Source organism: Chlorella variabilis (genome assembly GCF_000147415.1).
Source record: "Chlorella variabilis unplaced genomic scaffold CHLNCscaffold_21, whole genome shotgun sequence".
NCBI lineage: Eukaryota > Viridiplantae > Chlorophyta > Trebouxiophyceae > Chlorellales > Chlorellaceae > Chlorella > Chlorella variabilis.
The window spans coordinates 134049-147330 of NW_005435067.1; the positions used below are offsets into that span (position 1 = coordinate 134049).

At 69.2% G+C, this 13282-nt stretch overlaps 4 protein-coding genes across 4 annotated transcripts in view; 3 read left to right on the forward strand and 1 right to left on the reverse strand.

The window, feature by feature from the left end:
* CHLNCDRAFT_138550 (hypothetical protein) overlaps nucleotides 1-867 on the forward strand; it is a gene marked incomplete at both ends in the record, with an annotated part of 2099 nt that extends 1232 nt beyond the window's left edge. Inside the window, 3 exons of the mRNA XM_005844603.1 lie at nucleotides 56-148; nucleotides 268-353; nucleotides 616-867. Of these exons, the coding sequence (XP_005844665.1) occupies nucleotides 56-148; nucleotides 268-353; nucleotides 616-867 (431 nt within the window). The remainder of the gene's footprint in view (nucleotides 1-55; nucleotides 149-267; nucleotides 354-615) is intronic.
* A 206-nt stretch (nucleotides 868-1073) lies between these two features.
* Nucleotides 1074-3710, reverse strand: CHLNCDRAFT_138551 (hypothetical protein; the record flags this gene model as incomplete). Its single annotated transcript, XM_005844689.1, has 8 exons — nucleotides 1074-1390; nucleotides 1541-1699; nucleotides 1862-1912; nucleotides 2105-2186; nucleotides 2436-3034; nucleotides 3122-3328; nucleotides 3497-3577; nucleotides 3695-3710. 8 exons carry the CDS (start codon nucleotides 3708-3710, stop codon nucleotides 1074-1076), a joined length of 1512 nt encoding a protein of 503 aa, XP_005844751.1.
* A 269-nt stretch (nucleotides 3711-3979) lies between these two features.
* CHLNCDRAFT_32423 (hypothetical protein) lies at nucleotides 3980-7425 on the forward strand. Its single transcript, XM_005844604.1, has 9 exons — nucleotides 3980-4215; nucleotides 4341-4468; nucleotides 4604-4706; nucleotides 4942-5033; nucleotides 5243-5353; nucleotides 5570-5826; nucleotides 6061-6139; nucleotides 6366-6510; nucleotides 6735-7425. Exons 1-9 carry the CDS (start codon nucleotides 4059-4061, stop codon nucleotides 6929-6931), a joined length of 1269 nt encoding a protein of 422 aa, XP_005844666.1. The 5' UTR covers nucleotides 3980-4058; the 3' UTR covers nucleotides 6932-7425.
* Nucleotides 7426-10944: 3519 nt separating this feature from the next.
* Nucleotides 10945-12834, forward strand: CHLNCDRAFT_26581 (hypothetical protein; the record flags this gene model as incomplete). Its single annotated transcript, XM_005844605.1, has 6 exons — nucleotides 10945-11001; nucleotides 11228-11386; nucleotides 11554-11665; nucleotides 11977-12157; nucleotides 12350-12467; nucleotides 12685-12834. Coding segments are annotated over 6 exons (777 nt in total), but the record flags the coding sequence as incomplete, so codon positions are not given.
* Between the last annotated feature and the right edge of the window lie 448 nt (nucleotides 12835-13282).

A 13282-nucleotide genomic window follows, 5' to 3' on the forward strand; every position in this document is an offset into this window, starting at 1 on the left:
CACATGCCTTGCTTGCAGGTGGGCGTGCGGCCCATCCACAGTACTTTCTTCTCAGACCTGTTCCCCTCCATCTCCCCCACCCTCTCCGCCAGCCTGCACCAGCAGCTGGAGCAGCTGGGGCTGCTGGATGCCAAAGGCTTCATTTCAGGTGCGCCGCCAGCTGGGGCGCTGCTGGGGCTCTGCTCTGCGCTTCCCCTTTCCGCCGCCGCGCCCCGCCATTCCTTGCCGCTCGCACCCCATCGCCGCCCCACCGCCCCTGGTGCGCAGCCGACCCCGGTACCGCGGCGTGGGATACCTTCAAGAGCCAGGTGGCCAGCTTCGCTGCGCTGCGCAAGCTGCTGACCGGCATGAAGGTAGGCACTGCACATGTACCGCACATGTACTGCATCACCCTGCACCGCCCTGCAGCGTACCGCAGCGGCAGCCGGGTGCAGGCTGCCGCTGCAGCTGCGCTCTCTGCCCGTTCCTCCCAGCCGCGCTTTGGCAGCCCACCACCTGCCCACCCATGCCCCCCCTCCATTGACCGCTCACTTGGTCTCTCATCCCTTCCCCTTTCCCTCTGAACCTATCCCCCTCCCTTCCCTGCCCTCTCCTGCCCTCCCCCGCCCTGCGCAGGCGGCGCAGCGGGAGCAGGATGTGCGGCTGGTGGACAAGCACATCTGGGAGTGCATCTTGCTGGCCTGGGCGCGGCACGAGACGGTGGGGGAGCACATGACAGCGGCCCTGGTGTGGCTGGAGGGCGGCGGCCGGCAGGACATCGGCCGCCTGGTGTCACGGTACCGCCCCGCCCGCCTGGCGGCGCTGGCCGTCAACACCTCCGGCCCCGCCTGGCGCGTGGCGCCGCCCTCCCCGCCGCCGCCGGCGTGAGCCGCCCCGGCGCGACGGCGGCTGGCCCAAGCGCCTCTACCTTTGCATTTCATGGCTCAGACCACAGAACTGATGAACGAATGAACCCCTCTCTCCGCCCCTCCTCAAACTCAGTCCCCGCCTCGCACCAACGCTGTAACCATCCATCGCTGCCGCACGCACCGCCTCGCCCAGTCACATGCCCAGCGGTGCTCACCCTGTGCCAGTCACAGCAGGCACAGCAGGGCAAAGTAGTGCAGCGGCACAAACAGGTTGTCCAGCTGCTCCGTCACAGCCTCCAGCACACACGACAGCGCGGTGGCCGCCACCAGCCGCGCCCACCAGGCCCCGCCGGCAGCGCAAGCGCTGCCTGCCGGCCCGCCGCCGCCCGCGCCCACCAGGTCTGCGGCGGCCAGCAGCCACCAGCCCGCCAGCGTGGCGGCGGCAGCCGCGCAGGTGCCTTCCACAGTCTTGCGGCTGCCCCGGCAGATGCGCCAGCGGCCCAGGAGTGACCCCACGGCAGAGGCGGCGGTGTCTCCGAGGCCTGCACACCAGCGGGCCGCCGGTACCATTAGTCCCATCAGTACCAGCGGGCCAGTGAGACACACCTGCTGCCGCGGTCCAGCCGCCCGCACCGGCTAGTGCATGCCACACATGGCGAGGTCCCGCGCCTGCTGCTGGCCTCGCCGCTCACCAACCACCAAGATGCCGGCATACGCCGCGGGCCACACCCGCTCCCCTGCTCCCGCCGCATCCGCCGCGCCGCCGAGCGCGCCGCGGTCCAGGGCATTGGACAGCCAGACGGGCGCCGCCATGCCCAGCAGCAGCGTGAGGTGGGTCACCAGCAGCAGGCCTGCAGCGGGCATGCAGGGCAGGACCAATGGGTGGGCGGGTGGGCCGGTGGATAGGTGCATGGAGACCTGGCCTGCTGGTGGCAAGGTCTTGGAAGGGGCATCCAAGAGCCCAGCATCCAAGAGCAGAGCCAAAGCGCTGGGGTAGAGGGTCTGCCGCCCACCCGAGTCCCTGCCATCTGTGAAGCTAGTCATGAAGGCGTGGAGGCGAGGCGCTGCGATGCAAGGGAGGGCACGGCCAGCGGGCGCCGCGGGTCACGCCACGGTGCCAGGCAGCGCGGCGCCTCGGCAGCAGGCCAGGATGGCGCAGCAGGAGGGCCGCGGTGCAGCCCTGCAGCCCTGCAGCCGCAGGCACAGCGCTGCAGGCCAGGCGGGGTGGGTCCTAGCCGTCAGCCGCCCCCGCTGACCTACGCCTGGCAGCCCGCTGAGCCTCAGCGCCTCCGCCGCCAGTAGCAGCGCAAAGGCAGCAGCGAGCGCCACGCCCAGCAGCTGAGGCTCCAGCAGCAGCGCTGGCAGGAAGAGGGCCACTGCCAACAGGTGGTAGCCTTTACGTACTGCGCGTGTGTGGGTGTGGGGGGTGGGGTGGGGTGGGGCGGGCAGGTGATACAAACCCTAAGCAAGTGGGTGGCAGGCAGGGGGTGGCCCATGCCTTGCGTCCAGCGGCCAAGGCAGCCAGGCACAAGCGGAGCATACAGGTCTGCGCCGCCACGCAGCAGCCTTGCCTAGGATGGCCGGCACCCGGCCGCTGCGGATGACCCAGTGCTGCACGGGCAGCGCCACAGCGAGGTCGGCAGCCCACCAGGCGCACAGCAGCGCACGGCGGCGGGAGGACAGAGCGAAGCGCATCGCCCACGCAGCTGCTGGGGCTGCTGCTGCTGCTGCCAGGGCCGCCACGGCCGCGGCGGCCGCCACCCAAGCCTTGCTGCTGCCAACACCGCTGCTGCTGCTGCGGGAGCGGCGGCGTGTCCTCGCCCTGCTCGCCACTGGCATGGCCTGCTGGGCGCGCTGCAGCAGGGGAATGAGCAGCGCTGCTGCCAGCACGCTCCCCGCCGCCAGCAGCACCACAAAACGGAGGTAAGGGCTGGGTGCAGTGGCCAGCACCTGGCCCGGCGCGGCTGCTGCTCCAGCCGCAAGTGGCAGCTGCCGCAGCGCGGCGGCGCCGAGCAGGGCCGCTGCCTGTGCTGCCACCAGCCCCTCGCCGAGCGTGCAGACCCTTGGCAGCAGCGACAGGAGCAGGTGCGTGCCACCGGCGGCGGCCGCCGCGGCAACCAGCAGCGCCAAGGGGTGGTGGAGGCCGCTGCCGGCCCTGGATTCTGCCGCTGCACAGCCCGCCAGGACTGCCGGCATCGCGCCGGCGCATACCCAGCCGCGCCACCCAAGCGGTGGCAGGGCTGGCACGCGCCTGCCGTCTGCTGGGCCCACACCTTGCAGCTGCAGCCGCAGGAGCAGCAGCAGGGCTGTTGCTGCCGAGGCTGCTGTGGCTGTGAAGGCCGCAGAGTCTGCAATACCGCTGGAAAAACTCCATGCCTGTTGGCGGTGCTTGAGTACCAGCCCTGCATAGGCCCAGGGCAGCGCCAGGGCGCCCAGGGCGAGCCCGCTGGAGCCTGCGCGGCGCTGGCGGTACAGCCGTCCTGCACAGCACGGCACACATGCCATGGACGGACGGGCGGCAACGGGAAGACAGAATTTCGCAGCATGTGCAGACCGGCTTGCAAGGCATGAGCTGAAGAAAAAAATCAGAGCGGGCAAGCTTCCAAGTGACTGGCAGCGTAGCAGCGGCGGCGGCGGCGGCGGCGCACCCCAGCCGGCTGCCGCCACAGACTCTGCTGCCAGGGCCGCTGCCGTCAGGCACACCAGCGATGCAGCCAGCCAGGGGTTGGCTGCAAAGCAAGCGGAGCGCAAGAGGAGGAGGGTGGGGCTGCGCGGCCAGCAGCCAAGCGGGAGGCGGCCCGGTCGGTGGCGGCAAGACAACCAAGGGGCGGTGCCCGATGGCGCACTCCCTTTGAGCGCCATCCATTGCTCTGCGGACTTCAGAGGGCGGCTTGCCTGCGTTGCTGCGTGCCAGGGCCACACCCAGCACCGCGGTTGTGATCGTGACCACGCAGGCCTCGGCCAGCTCCCGTGACGGCAGCATGTGTCCATGCAGGGAAGGTCCCGGCCGCAGCTCATTCCGAGGCGCCTGGATCCAGCTGGAGAGCGCCACCTCTGCGCTTCAGGCATTTCATGGGAGCTGCGCTTTGTTACAAAGCAGGCGCCGACACAGGCAGGGGGATTGCAGTTCTGGGAGGAAGTAGGCGTCTCCGCCCATGCCTCTTGCAACGCCCACCAAGCAACTCGGGAGGGGCGCAAGTTGGTTCCCGTATGGGCTCCCCCAAGCACCCGCTGCTACCTCAAAGCCCTCACAGCCGGAGACAAGAGATCAGAGCCCGCCTGAGGCTCCCTCCCCAAGAACTCTCTGACGACGAGGAGAGCGGCGACGGCACGGAGGCAGGCCGCTCAGAAAGCAGCTGCTGGCATGGTGGGCGCGGCTGCAGCGGTGCTTCGCCGCCTAGCGCCCGCCCCATGGCTTCCGCCAGCGCCTCCTCTCCTGCGTCCTCCCTCTCGCCCCTCACTTCCTGACCTCGCCTTGCTCCTTCCCTGCAGGCTCCGCCTTCAAGGCCGGCCTGCTGATTGTGGTGGCACTGTCGGCCGCGCTGCTGGGCACCAACCGCGCCTCGTGCGGCACCAGCGGCGGCGTGACGCCTGCCGACCAATACCCTCAGTTTCTGGTGGTGAGGCAGGCCCACCGCTGCCCTGCTTCAAGCTGGCTGAGCACTACCCTTGTTGGTCCAGCCAGCCGCACGGAAACTGGACATGCCTGCGGCGGCGGCGCTCCTCTAAGGCCGCCACCCGCCGCGCTGCCGCAGGTCGGCGACTGGGGGCGCGGCGGCAAGCACAACCAGACCAAGGTGGCGGCGGCCATGGCGCGCAAGGCGGAGGCAATGCGTACCGACTTTGTCCTCAGCACAGGTGCCGTTTTGCCCGGGCCGGGCCGCCGGCGCGCCGCCAGGCTGGCGCGCCTCCAGCTTGCCGCCTCGGCCATTGCCATGGGCCGCTGCCCTGGAGCGCTGCTGCCGCTGGCCTGCCTGACAGCCTCCCAGTGGGCAGCCACTCTTGGGTGCGCAGGCTGGCGCATCCTCTGCTCTTCCCTCGCCAGCCGCGCGAGCTTGGGATCCCCCCTTGAATCCCTCTCTCCCTCCTGCAGGCGACAACTTCTACCCCAGCGGCCTGCTGAGCCCAGAGGACCCAGCCTTCGATGCCTCCTTCACCTCCATCTACCACCAGCCCAGCCTGCAGGCACGGCGCTGCCTGCTCGCTGGCACACCGCATGCCTCGCGTGCTGCCTCGCCGGAGCCCTGGGCAGCCTCGCCCCCGCCCAGGGCCGGACCGATCGGCGGCAAACGAGCTGCGCCGGTGGCCGTTGGCTTGCGCTGCCTGCCCGCCGGCCTGCCGCGGTCCTGTTGACCCCAGCCTGCCGCGGCGCTCCGCCCTTCCCGTCCCTGCAGGTGCCCTGGCACGCAGCGCTGGGCAATCACGACCACGGAGAGACGGCTGACCCCAGCAGCCCGGCCTGCGGCGCCTGGGACCCCGCCTGCTTCTACAGCCCCCTCAACGAGGCGAGCGCGCCGTTGCCCGGTGCTGGGGGGAGCTGCGTCCAACAGAGTCCCGGCGCAGCTGCCCAGCTGCTGCCCCTGCCCGGCAGCTGCCGCTGCGGGGGCCTCTGCGGCTGCCTCTGGCCAAGCAGCAAGCACCTGGTGTTCCCCCTGCCTCTGTCCCCTGCCATGCCGCCTCACGCGCCCGCAGCCCGCTGTCCTGCGCACCCCCCTCTGCAGCTGGATGCGCGGCTGGCGCAGCGCGACGCGCGCTGGCACTGCGAGCGCAGCTTTGTGCTCAGCCTGGCTGGCGGCGCGGTGGACGTCTTCTTCCTCGACACCACCCCCCTACTGCTGGAGTATGCGGCCGTGCCATGGCGCGCCAACCGCGGCGGCCTGGAGGAGCAGAGCTGGGAGGGGCAGCTGCGGGAGCTGGAGGCACGGCTGGCGCGGTCGGCGGCTGGCTGGAAGCTGGTGGTGGGGCACCACCCCATCCGGTGCGCGGTTTTCCAGGGTTTAGGGCGCGCGGCTGCATAGGACGGGCACTGGAGCCTGCTGCTCTCCTCCGTCTGCTGCCTCTGCCTGCTGCCTTTGCCTGCTGCCTCGCCTGTTGTGGCTGGCCGCAGGCGGCCGTGTTGGCACCTCCTGGCCGCCTCAGGGATGGCCGCCAGCCAGCGCCGGCCTCCGGCTCGGCCCACCCTGGCTGTCCTCCTGCCCTGCCCGCCTCGCAGCACCACCCACCGCAAGTGGCATGCCTGGGCGGAGATGGTCGAGCATGTGGAACCGCTGCTGACCAAGTACGGGGTGCAGGTGCGCAGGGGTGAGGGCTTTCAGCATAGAAGGAGGTTGGTTGGAAGCATTTTGGTTGGAATGGTCCCAGCAGACGCGTGCCAGCTGCCGGGGCAATGCGTGTGCGGCGGTGGTGGTTGTGGTGGTGCGTGTGTGTTTCTGCGTGGGACTGTGTGGTGTCTAGGGAAGCTGCTGCGGCCACCACACTGCGCGTTCCACCCTGCCCCTTCCAACGTCCGCCCCGCAGGCCTACCTGTGCGGGCACGACCACAACCTGCAGCTGCTGCACAAGCCTGGCACGGGGTATTGGCATGTCACCTCTGGGGGCGGCTCCCGTGTGGGGCCCAAGTTCCGCGGCACCAAGCACGCGCTCTTCCAGCACGGCGGCAATGGTGGGCTGGGATGGGCTGGGTGGCTGGCTGGAGTGGCCACTGGGCTGGGCTGGCGCTGGGTGGCTGGCTGGGGCGGGGGGCTGCATGGGCGGGCTGGCTGCGCTGGGAGGCATCGCCAGGAGCGCGGTGCCGCAAGGCGTACAGCGGGCTGGGCACAGCAGCGCTCTGGCTGGCAGCACCCGCCTGCCCCACCGCGTGTGCGCCTCCGCCCCGCCCTGCTGCAGGCTTTGTCGCGGTGCGCCTGTCTCCCTCGCTGATGGCTGTTGAGTATATGGGCCTCGACTCGGAGCAGCCCCTGTACAGCATCCACATCGCCCGCGACGGCAGCCGGGCCGTCGACGATGCCAGCCACGCTTCCGGCGACGGCGGCCAGGCCGGCGACGAGCCCGGCACCGGCGACGGGCCGAGCTCGCAAGAGTGAAGACAAAGCGTGCCGCCGCCGGTTTTGGGCGACTTGCGCCGGGTCCAGGCTGTCGTGGGATCCTGGGAGACGCCCCTGTCGGAGTATTGCGTTGTATGTGCAGCATTGCCATGTCTGTAGCCCTTTTACTGTAGCCTGTTGTTTCGCGGTGCAGCCCTGCTGCTGTGCTGCGCTCCTATTGCCATCCTGCTCCTACTCTGCCATCTTTGTACACCGCCCGCCCTATTTGGCCGATTATTGCAGTCGCAGCATTTTGTTTACCCCCCCGCTACCCCCTTCCTTTGCACTGGCATTTTGAACTAGCACGCACACACATTGTTAGTTCTTTCTGGCCCCGCCGCCTGTGCACCGCAGGCGGCATGTGGCTCAAACCCTGACCCCTCCGTGGTGGCCCTTCTGTTGCTGGCCAGCCTGGCACTTTTGACCGACCCTACCATGAACATGCGACCCCTCAAACATGCGCTCCCAGTGCGCGCTGTAACGTCCCCCAGCATCGTGGGCCGTGCTCTGGGCAGCAGGCAACTCCCCCTCGTCAGCGGTCACCCCAACCCCCATCAGTGATGGCACATGTTGCCCCCTGATGTACACAACACATGGGGGATGGCATCACCCCAGCCGGCGTCACCCCACTGCCAACTGGATCCTGCATTTTGCTTCAATTCCAGTTTGTGAGGCTCCAAACCACTCCCCGCAACATTCTTTACCTCGATTCGCGCGTGGAGGGCGCCTGGCAGGAGATGCAGGCAGAGCTAGCGTATGCTGAGGCCGACAGCGACGTCCAGAGCCAGCCAGAATTTGAGCATCGGCGCTGCGACGGCCGTGTGGAGGCAGCCATGGAGCTGCTGCTCGACGGATCACACAGCTTTGACGGCTTTGAAGTGAATCAGGCTGTGCAGCAGCGGCTGGCAGGCAGCGCGGAGGTTCAGCAGGTGCTGGCTTGCCCGGGCGTGCGTGCCGCCGGCGCCTTGGCCGCCCACTGCGCTGCGGCACTGCACATGGCATACGACGACACGGCGTGGGCAGCTGACATCGTGGTGCAGAACCTGGCCTACTGGGGGCTTTTGGAGGAGTTTTACCAGGTGTGGGCAGCTGCCGCAAGGGGTGCTGGGCTCGCTGCCGTCTCCGGCCCGCCCATTTGCCTCGCTCGCTTGCTTCCCATCGTCAACGGGGCGTTGCACGCTCACGCATGCACATCCTTGGATCCTTCGCTGCAGGCCAAGCTGCGTGGAGATGGGTGCCTGCAGGCGACTGCAGATGCACAGGCGGGCGCCAGCGGTAGACCGACACGACGTCGCGCCTCGCCTAGCCCTGCCAGCCGCCTGCGCCTAGCCCTGCCAGCCGCCTGCCTGCTGCTGCACCTCCCAGCAGCGCAGGCAACGTGACGTCAGCAACAGCAGCCACAGCGAAGGCAGGACAAGGGCATCCTCAAGCCGGCGGCTCAAGCCGCGAGCGGGACAGGCAGCAGCAGACGCCGGAAGCCGGCACTCCAGCACAAGCCACTCCACGTGCCGCCCCTGGCTTAGCGCCAGCGGCAACGGCACCACAGGCAGCACTGCCTCGTACGAGCCTGTCAAGAGCTGGAGGCCGTAAAGCTGTGTTTGCTTGCAGCACGGCTTGCGCATCCAAGCTGCAGCAGGGCTACCAGCCAGCGGGCAGCGCGCACTTCAAGGTGCACAACAACCGCAACGATCAGCCGCTGCTGCTGTCACCTGCAGTGGCCGCAAACGAGGCGGCTGCAGCCTGGCTGCACACCTGGCTGCAGAGGCAGGGCCTATGCTCCGAGTAAAGACCGAGCATGGGTGCCTGTTCACCAGGCAGCAAATCCAGCCGAGATTTTCGCATGCCCATTTCAACGTATGCTACTCTTGTCTACGCCTGTACATTTACAATGCCTGTTCGTGTGCTTGGCATGTGTATGCTGCAACCAACCAAAGTGAATAAGGCAGACGATGGACATGAGTGGTCAGCCATGTTGCACAGCTATGTTCTTGGCTGCAAGCGTGCCTTCCTGCCGGATGCTGCTGTGGCTCCTGCTACCGCTGCGGCTGCTGCAGCGGCTGCTGTTGGATGCGCTGCAGCAGCGCATCGAATTCCTGCGGTGTGGGAACATACGGCGGCGGCGGCAGCGGCGGCGGTTGGATGGATCATGCCCTGCAGCACGGCGCTCAGCTGCTGTGGCCCCTGCTGCATCTGCACGCCTTGCGCTTGCGCCGGGGCTACGCCAGGAAGCGGGATGCCCAGGTGCGCAGGCGCCCAGGGGGGCCACAGGATAGGCGCGGCCCCCGCTGCGGCTGCAGCTGCGGCTGCTGGCTGCACAGCCCCAGCGCCGCTAGAAACAGCTGCCAGCCCCTGTGGCAGCGCAGCCAAAAGGCCTGGCACAGAGGCAGCGGGCAGCGGCTGCAGCCGCTTCTGTGGCGGGAAGCGGGATGGGCTCTCTTCTATCTGGGCTGCGGAGGGCGTGCTGGCAGGGCTGGGCACGCACTTCCTCTCTTCTGCTACAGCTGCCGCGGGCTGCGCGTGTTTGTGGTTGTACAAGCTGCACATCTCGCCAGTAAGCACACCGCGTGCCATGCAGCAATTCCTGCGGCAATGAGGACAGCTTCATCATGCAAAGCCCCACAGCGTCGCTGTGCGCAACAGATGCATACAGCTGCCTTGCGATCACAGTGCTAATGGCTTACCGGCAGGCCTTGTGGGGGCAGTTATTGGCCCCCAGCTTCGTGCACTGGGTTGCGCTGCCGCGGATGTGCAGCTCTGCGCCTCCCAGGTGCCCCATCAGGCTGCAGGGGATCCGGCCGCTGCCACTGCGGCTGCCGGAGGCAGTGAAGCACCCGACGCAGCGCCGAGCGCTGGCGCCGCCGCAAATGGCATGGCATCAGGAGGCACACGGGGCTTGCTGCAGCCGTGCCGCCTGGAGCGGCCCCAGGTGCTCTCGCCTGAAGCACGTGGCGACAGGTCTGGCTCGCCGGCGGCGGCTGCTGGTGGCGGTGCCCCTAGCTCCGCGTGGTGCCCGCCCGACTCGCCAAGCGGCCCAAGCGATGCAGCAGGCTGCTGGAGGCGGGCTGCGGCATCTGCCCACTGCGCCTGGATATGCTGCTGCGCCACTGCCTGCTGCATTGCCTGGTGGCCTTGAGCCTGCGCCGCCAACTGAGGCCGCCGCCACGCCGCCTGCCGCCTCGGCAGGTAGCCCGCCACTCCCCAGCGGCAGCATCAGCGCCTTCAACACCAGCGTCCAGGCCCGCAGGGACCCAATCAGGGCACCCAGCAGAGGCAGCCGCGACCACATTGCGCACGAAATGCTCTCCGGCGCGCCCAAACGACTTGTGCAGTCAAATGCGAGAGAGAGAGAAAGGAAATTGGATCACATCCGAGGCTGGGGTGACGCCGGCTGGGGTGATGAGGGGATTGGGGTGACCGCTGACGGGGGGAGGCAACTCGTGCCGCTGCAGCTGGCCGCCAGCTGGCAGCCACCTGGCGGCGGTGGTGGCGGCATCACCCTCGCCGCTTTCGGCGCCGCCTCGCCGGTCGCTCTGCTGCAATCGCAGCTCATGTGGCATGGCAGCTGCCCTGCGAGCCTCCCTTCTCGCCACCCGCCTGCCCGCTTGTGGACTCTGTCGCCAAGCGCCCTGGGCGTCCTCGCAGGTCAGCGACCGTCGCAGATCGATGGCGAGTACAGCAGGGCCAGGCGGCTCGGCGGCGGGCGTCGCCGCCCCTGCCGCCACCCCGCAGGCGGCGGCGGCGCTGCAGGCCAACCCCGCCCTGCGGCACAGCGAGGTGCTGCTGGCCACAAGTGAGAGCCTCGTGCCCCGCGCTCTCACGCAGCTAGGGAGGCATACCCGCGGCCTGCGCTGAGGCCTGCATGGGCTGTGCTGCCCACCTCCTCCTATAACACTCGCACTCGTGGCCCTGCTGCCGCAGCTTTCGGCAACAAGGACAGCTGGGCGGCCTACCTCCGGCAGGCGGGGCTGACGGTGCGGGTGCACCCAGAGGATACAGCCGGCGGCGCCGCAGACCTCGCCGCGGTCGAGTTTGCCATCTGCTGGTCGCCGCCGCCGGGGCTGCTGCAGCAGGTGGGGCGGCACTGCGGCGGGAGCGGGGAGGAGGTGCCTGCGGTGGGCAGGCATTCAGGCGGCCTCCATGCTCCTGCTCCTGCACGCTGCCATCGCGGGAGACTCCATGCTGCCGGTGAAACCAAGGAATCCACCCAGCTTTCATGGCCCACGCTGACCTATCCTTCCCCGCTCCCCGCCACCCACCGGCCTGTCCCGCTGCCCCTGCCGCACCCGCCGCATGCAGTGCCCCAACCTCAAGGCGGTGCAGTCGATGGGGGCGGGGGCGGACAGCCTGGTTGGGGACGCCACCATCCCGCGGGGCGTGCCGCTGCTGCGGGTCATCGACCCTCTTATGAGCGAGCGCATGGCCACATGGGTGCTCTGGGGCGTCATCAACTGCCAGGTGCGGCGCAGGGCCTGCACGTGCGGCCAGCCAATGTCGGCAGGGATCTGCGCTTTCCTGCGCGGCACGACGGGTTGCCGCTCCCGCCCACACGCGCCACACGCCCACACCCGCAGCCTACCACCGCACCATGCACACCACCGGCCCCGCCTCCACCCTGCCTGCAGCGCAAGTGCGACGCGTACCTGGCGGCGCAGCGGGAGGCGCGGTGGGACAAGGGGGTGGAGGACTTCCGCAGCATAGACAACGGCGAGCTGCGGGTGGGGGTCATGGGCCTGGGTGAGCACTGTAGCTGCTGCTCTGTTCCCAAACAGCACACATCGGGCATTGCCCCGCCCGCCTGCCCGCCTGCCTGCCTGCCTGCCTGCCTGCCTGCTGCCCTGGGCAAGCGCCCGCCGCGCTCGGATGGGCGCCACGGGCCTGGGAGAGCCGCCGGATGCGGGTTTCCGCTGCGCTGCGCCGCGCTGTGCTTCCACTTGCCGCCCCCTTGCTGCGCCGTGCTGTGCTGTGCTATGCTGTGCTGTGCTGTGCTCCTCTCCCCACCCTCCCATCAACCCACCTGCCCCTCCCTGGCATATTCTCAAACTCAGGCGTGATGGGCGGCGCGGTGGCCGACACGCTGGTGCGGCTGGGCTACCGCGTGTCTGCCTGGACGCGGCGCCCGCGGCGGCACGCCGGCGTGGCCTGCTTCCACGGCGCGGAACAGCTGCGCCAGTTTGCGGCGGCGGCGGACGTGCTGGTGTGCCTGCTGCCGCTCACGCCCGAAACCAGGTGGGCTGCAGGTGATGGGTGGTGGTGTTGCTGGTGGTGGTGGTGGTGTTGATGGTAGTGTGGAGTCTGTCGGTGCCCTTGAGCAGCCATGAGCAGTGTCCCCGTGCGCACGCCCATCCCTCACCGCCAACCCTGTCCACCTGCACACCACTCACCCCCTTGCGCCTTCGCCTGCCCCCGCCGGCCGCGCAGGCACATCATTGACGCGCGGCTGCTGAGCTGGCTGCCAGCTGGCGCCAGCGTGATAAACGCGGCGCGGGGCGGCCACCTGGCGGAGCCAGACCTGCTGGCGGCGCTGGATTCCGGCCACGTGAGCGCCTCGCTGCTTGTTGTCTTCGTTGTGTTGCCCGTTTGCCTGCTTTGGCGTCCCCCCAAGGCTGAGCTGCCTTGCCCCAGCCGCCGCCGCTGGTGCGGGAGCCGCCACGCTTGCATCCACGCAGCCGTCCCTTCCCTCAAACAACCATCAAACAACAAGACTACCAAGCAAGCCCGGGCCCCGGCCCCCGACCCCCTGCCGTGTGCCACAGCTGGCCTCTGCCATCCTGGACGTGTTTGACCCCGAGCCTCTGCCCGCCTCCTCCCGCCTGTGGGCCCACCCCCGCGTCCGCGTCTTCCCGCACGTCTCCTCCATGACCAACATCGAGACGGCGGTGGCGCAGATGCTGAGCAACAGGTAGGGGCGCGTGGGGGGCGGTGGTGTGTGTGTGTGTGTGTGTGTGTGTGTGTGTGTTGGTGAGAGGCGGTGGCTGGGGGGGGGGCGAGGCTGCGGGGAGCTCTTGGGAAGGAGGGGGGGTGGCACAAATGCTGGGTGCCAGGTGGGAGGAAGCCGGGGCGGCCGGGCGGTGGCCTTTGGTGGCGTGAGTGTGGGGGTGGGGTTTGTGTGGGTAGTGTAGGTGTGAGGTGGGGGTGTGGAGTGGGCGCTCGGCCTCGAGCCTCGACGCGCCCCTGCCACACGCTGCTGCAGGGAGTGTGTGCTGACGGGGGCGCCGCCGCCGCGGGAGCTGCTGGTCGACTGGCAGGCGGGATACTGAGGTGCGGCGCCCTGCTGGCGGCAGTTCCCTCCCCTGTCCCGCCGCTGCCGCTGCCGCAGTGTCGAGGCGCGCGCGTCCAGCAGACCGCAACGCC

What these genes read in the sequence shown, in the direction of transcription:
- CHLNCDRAFT_32423 (XM_005844604.1), top strand. Translation starts at nt 4,059, where the DNA reads ATGGGCTCCCCCAAGCACCCGCTGCTACCTCAAAGCCCTCACAGCCGG. An exon ending in AGAAAGCAGCTGCTGGCATG is followed by an intron (nt 4,216 to 4,340) that starts GTGGGCGCGGCT and finishes CCTTCCCTGCAG; the next exon opens with GCTCCGCCTTCAAGGCCGGC. An exon ending in TCTACAGCCCCCTCAACGAG is followed by an intron (nt 5,354 to 5,569) that starts GCGAGCGCGCCG and finishes CCCCCTCTGCAG; the next exon opens with CTGGATGCGCGGCTGGCGCA.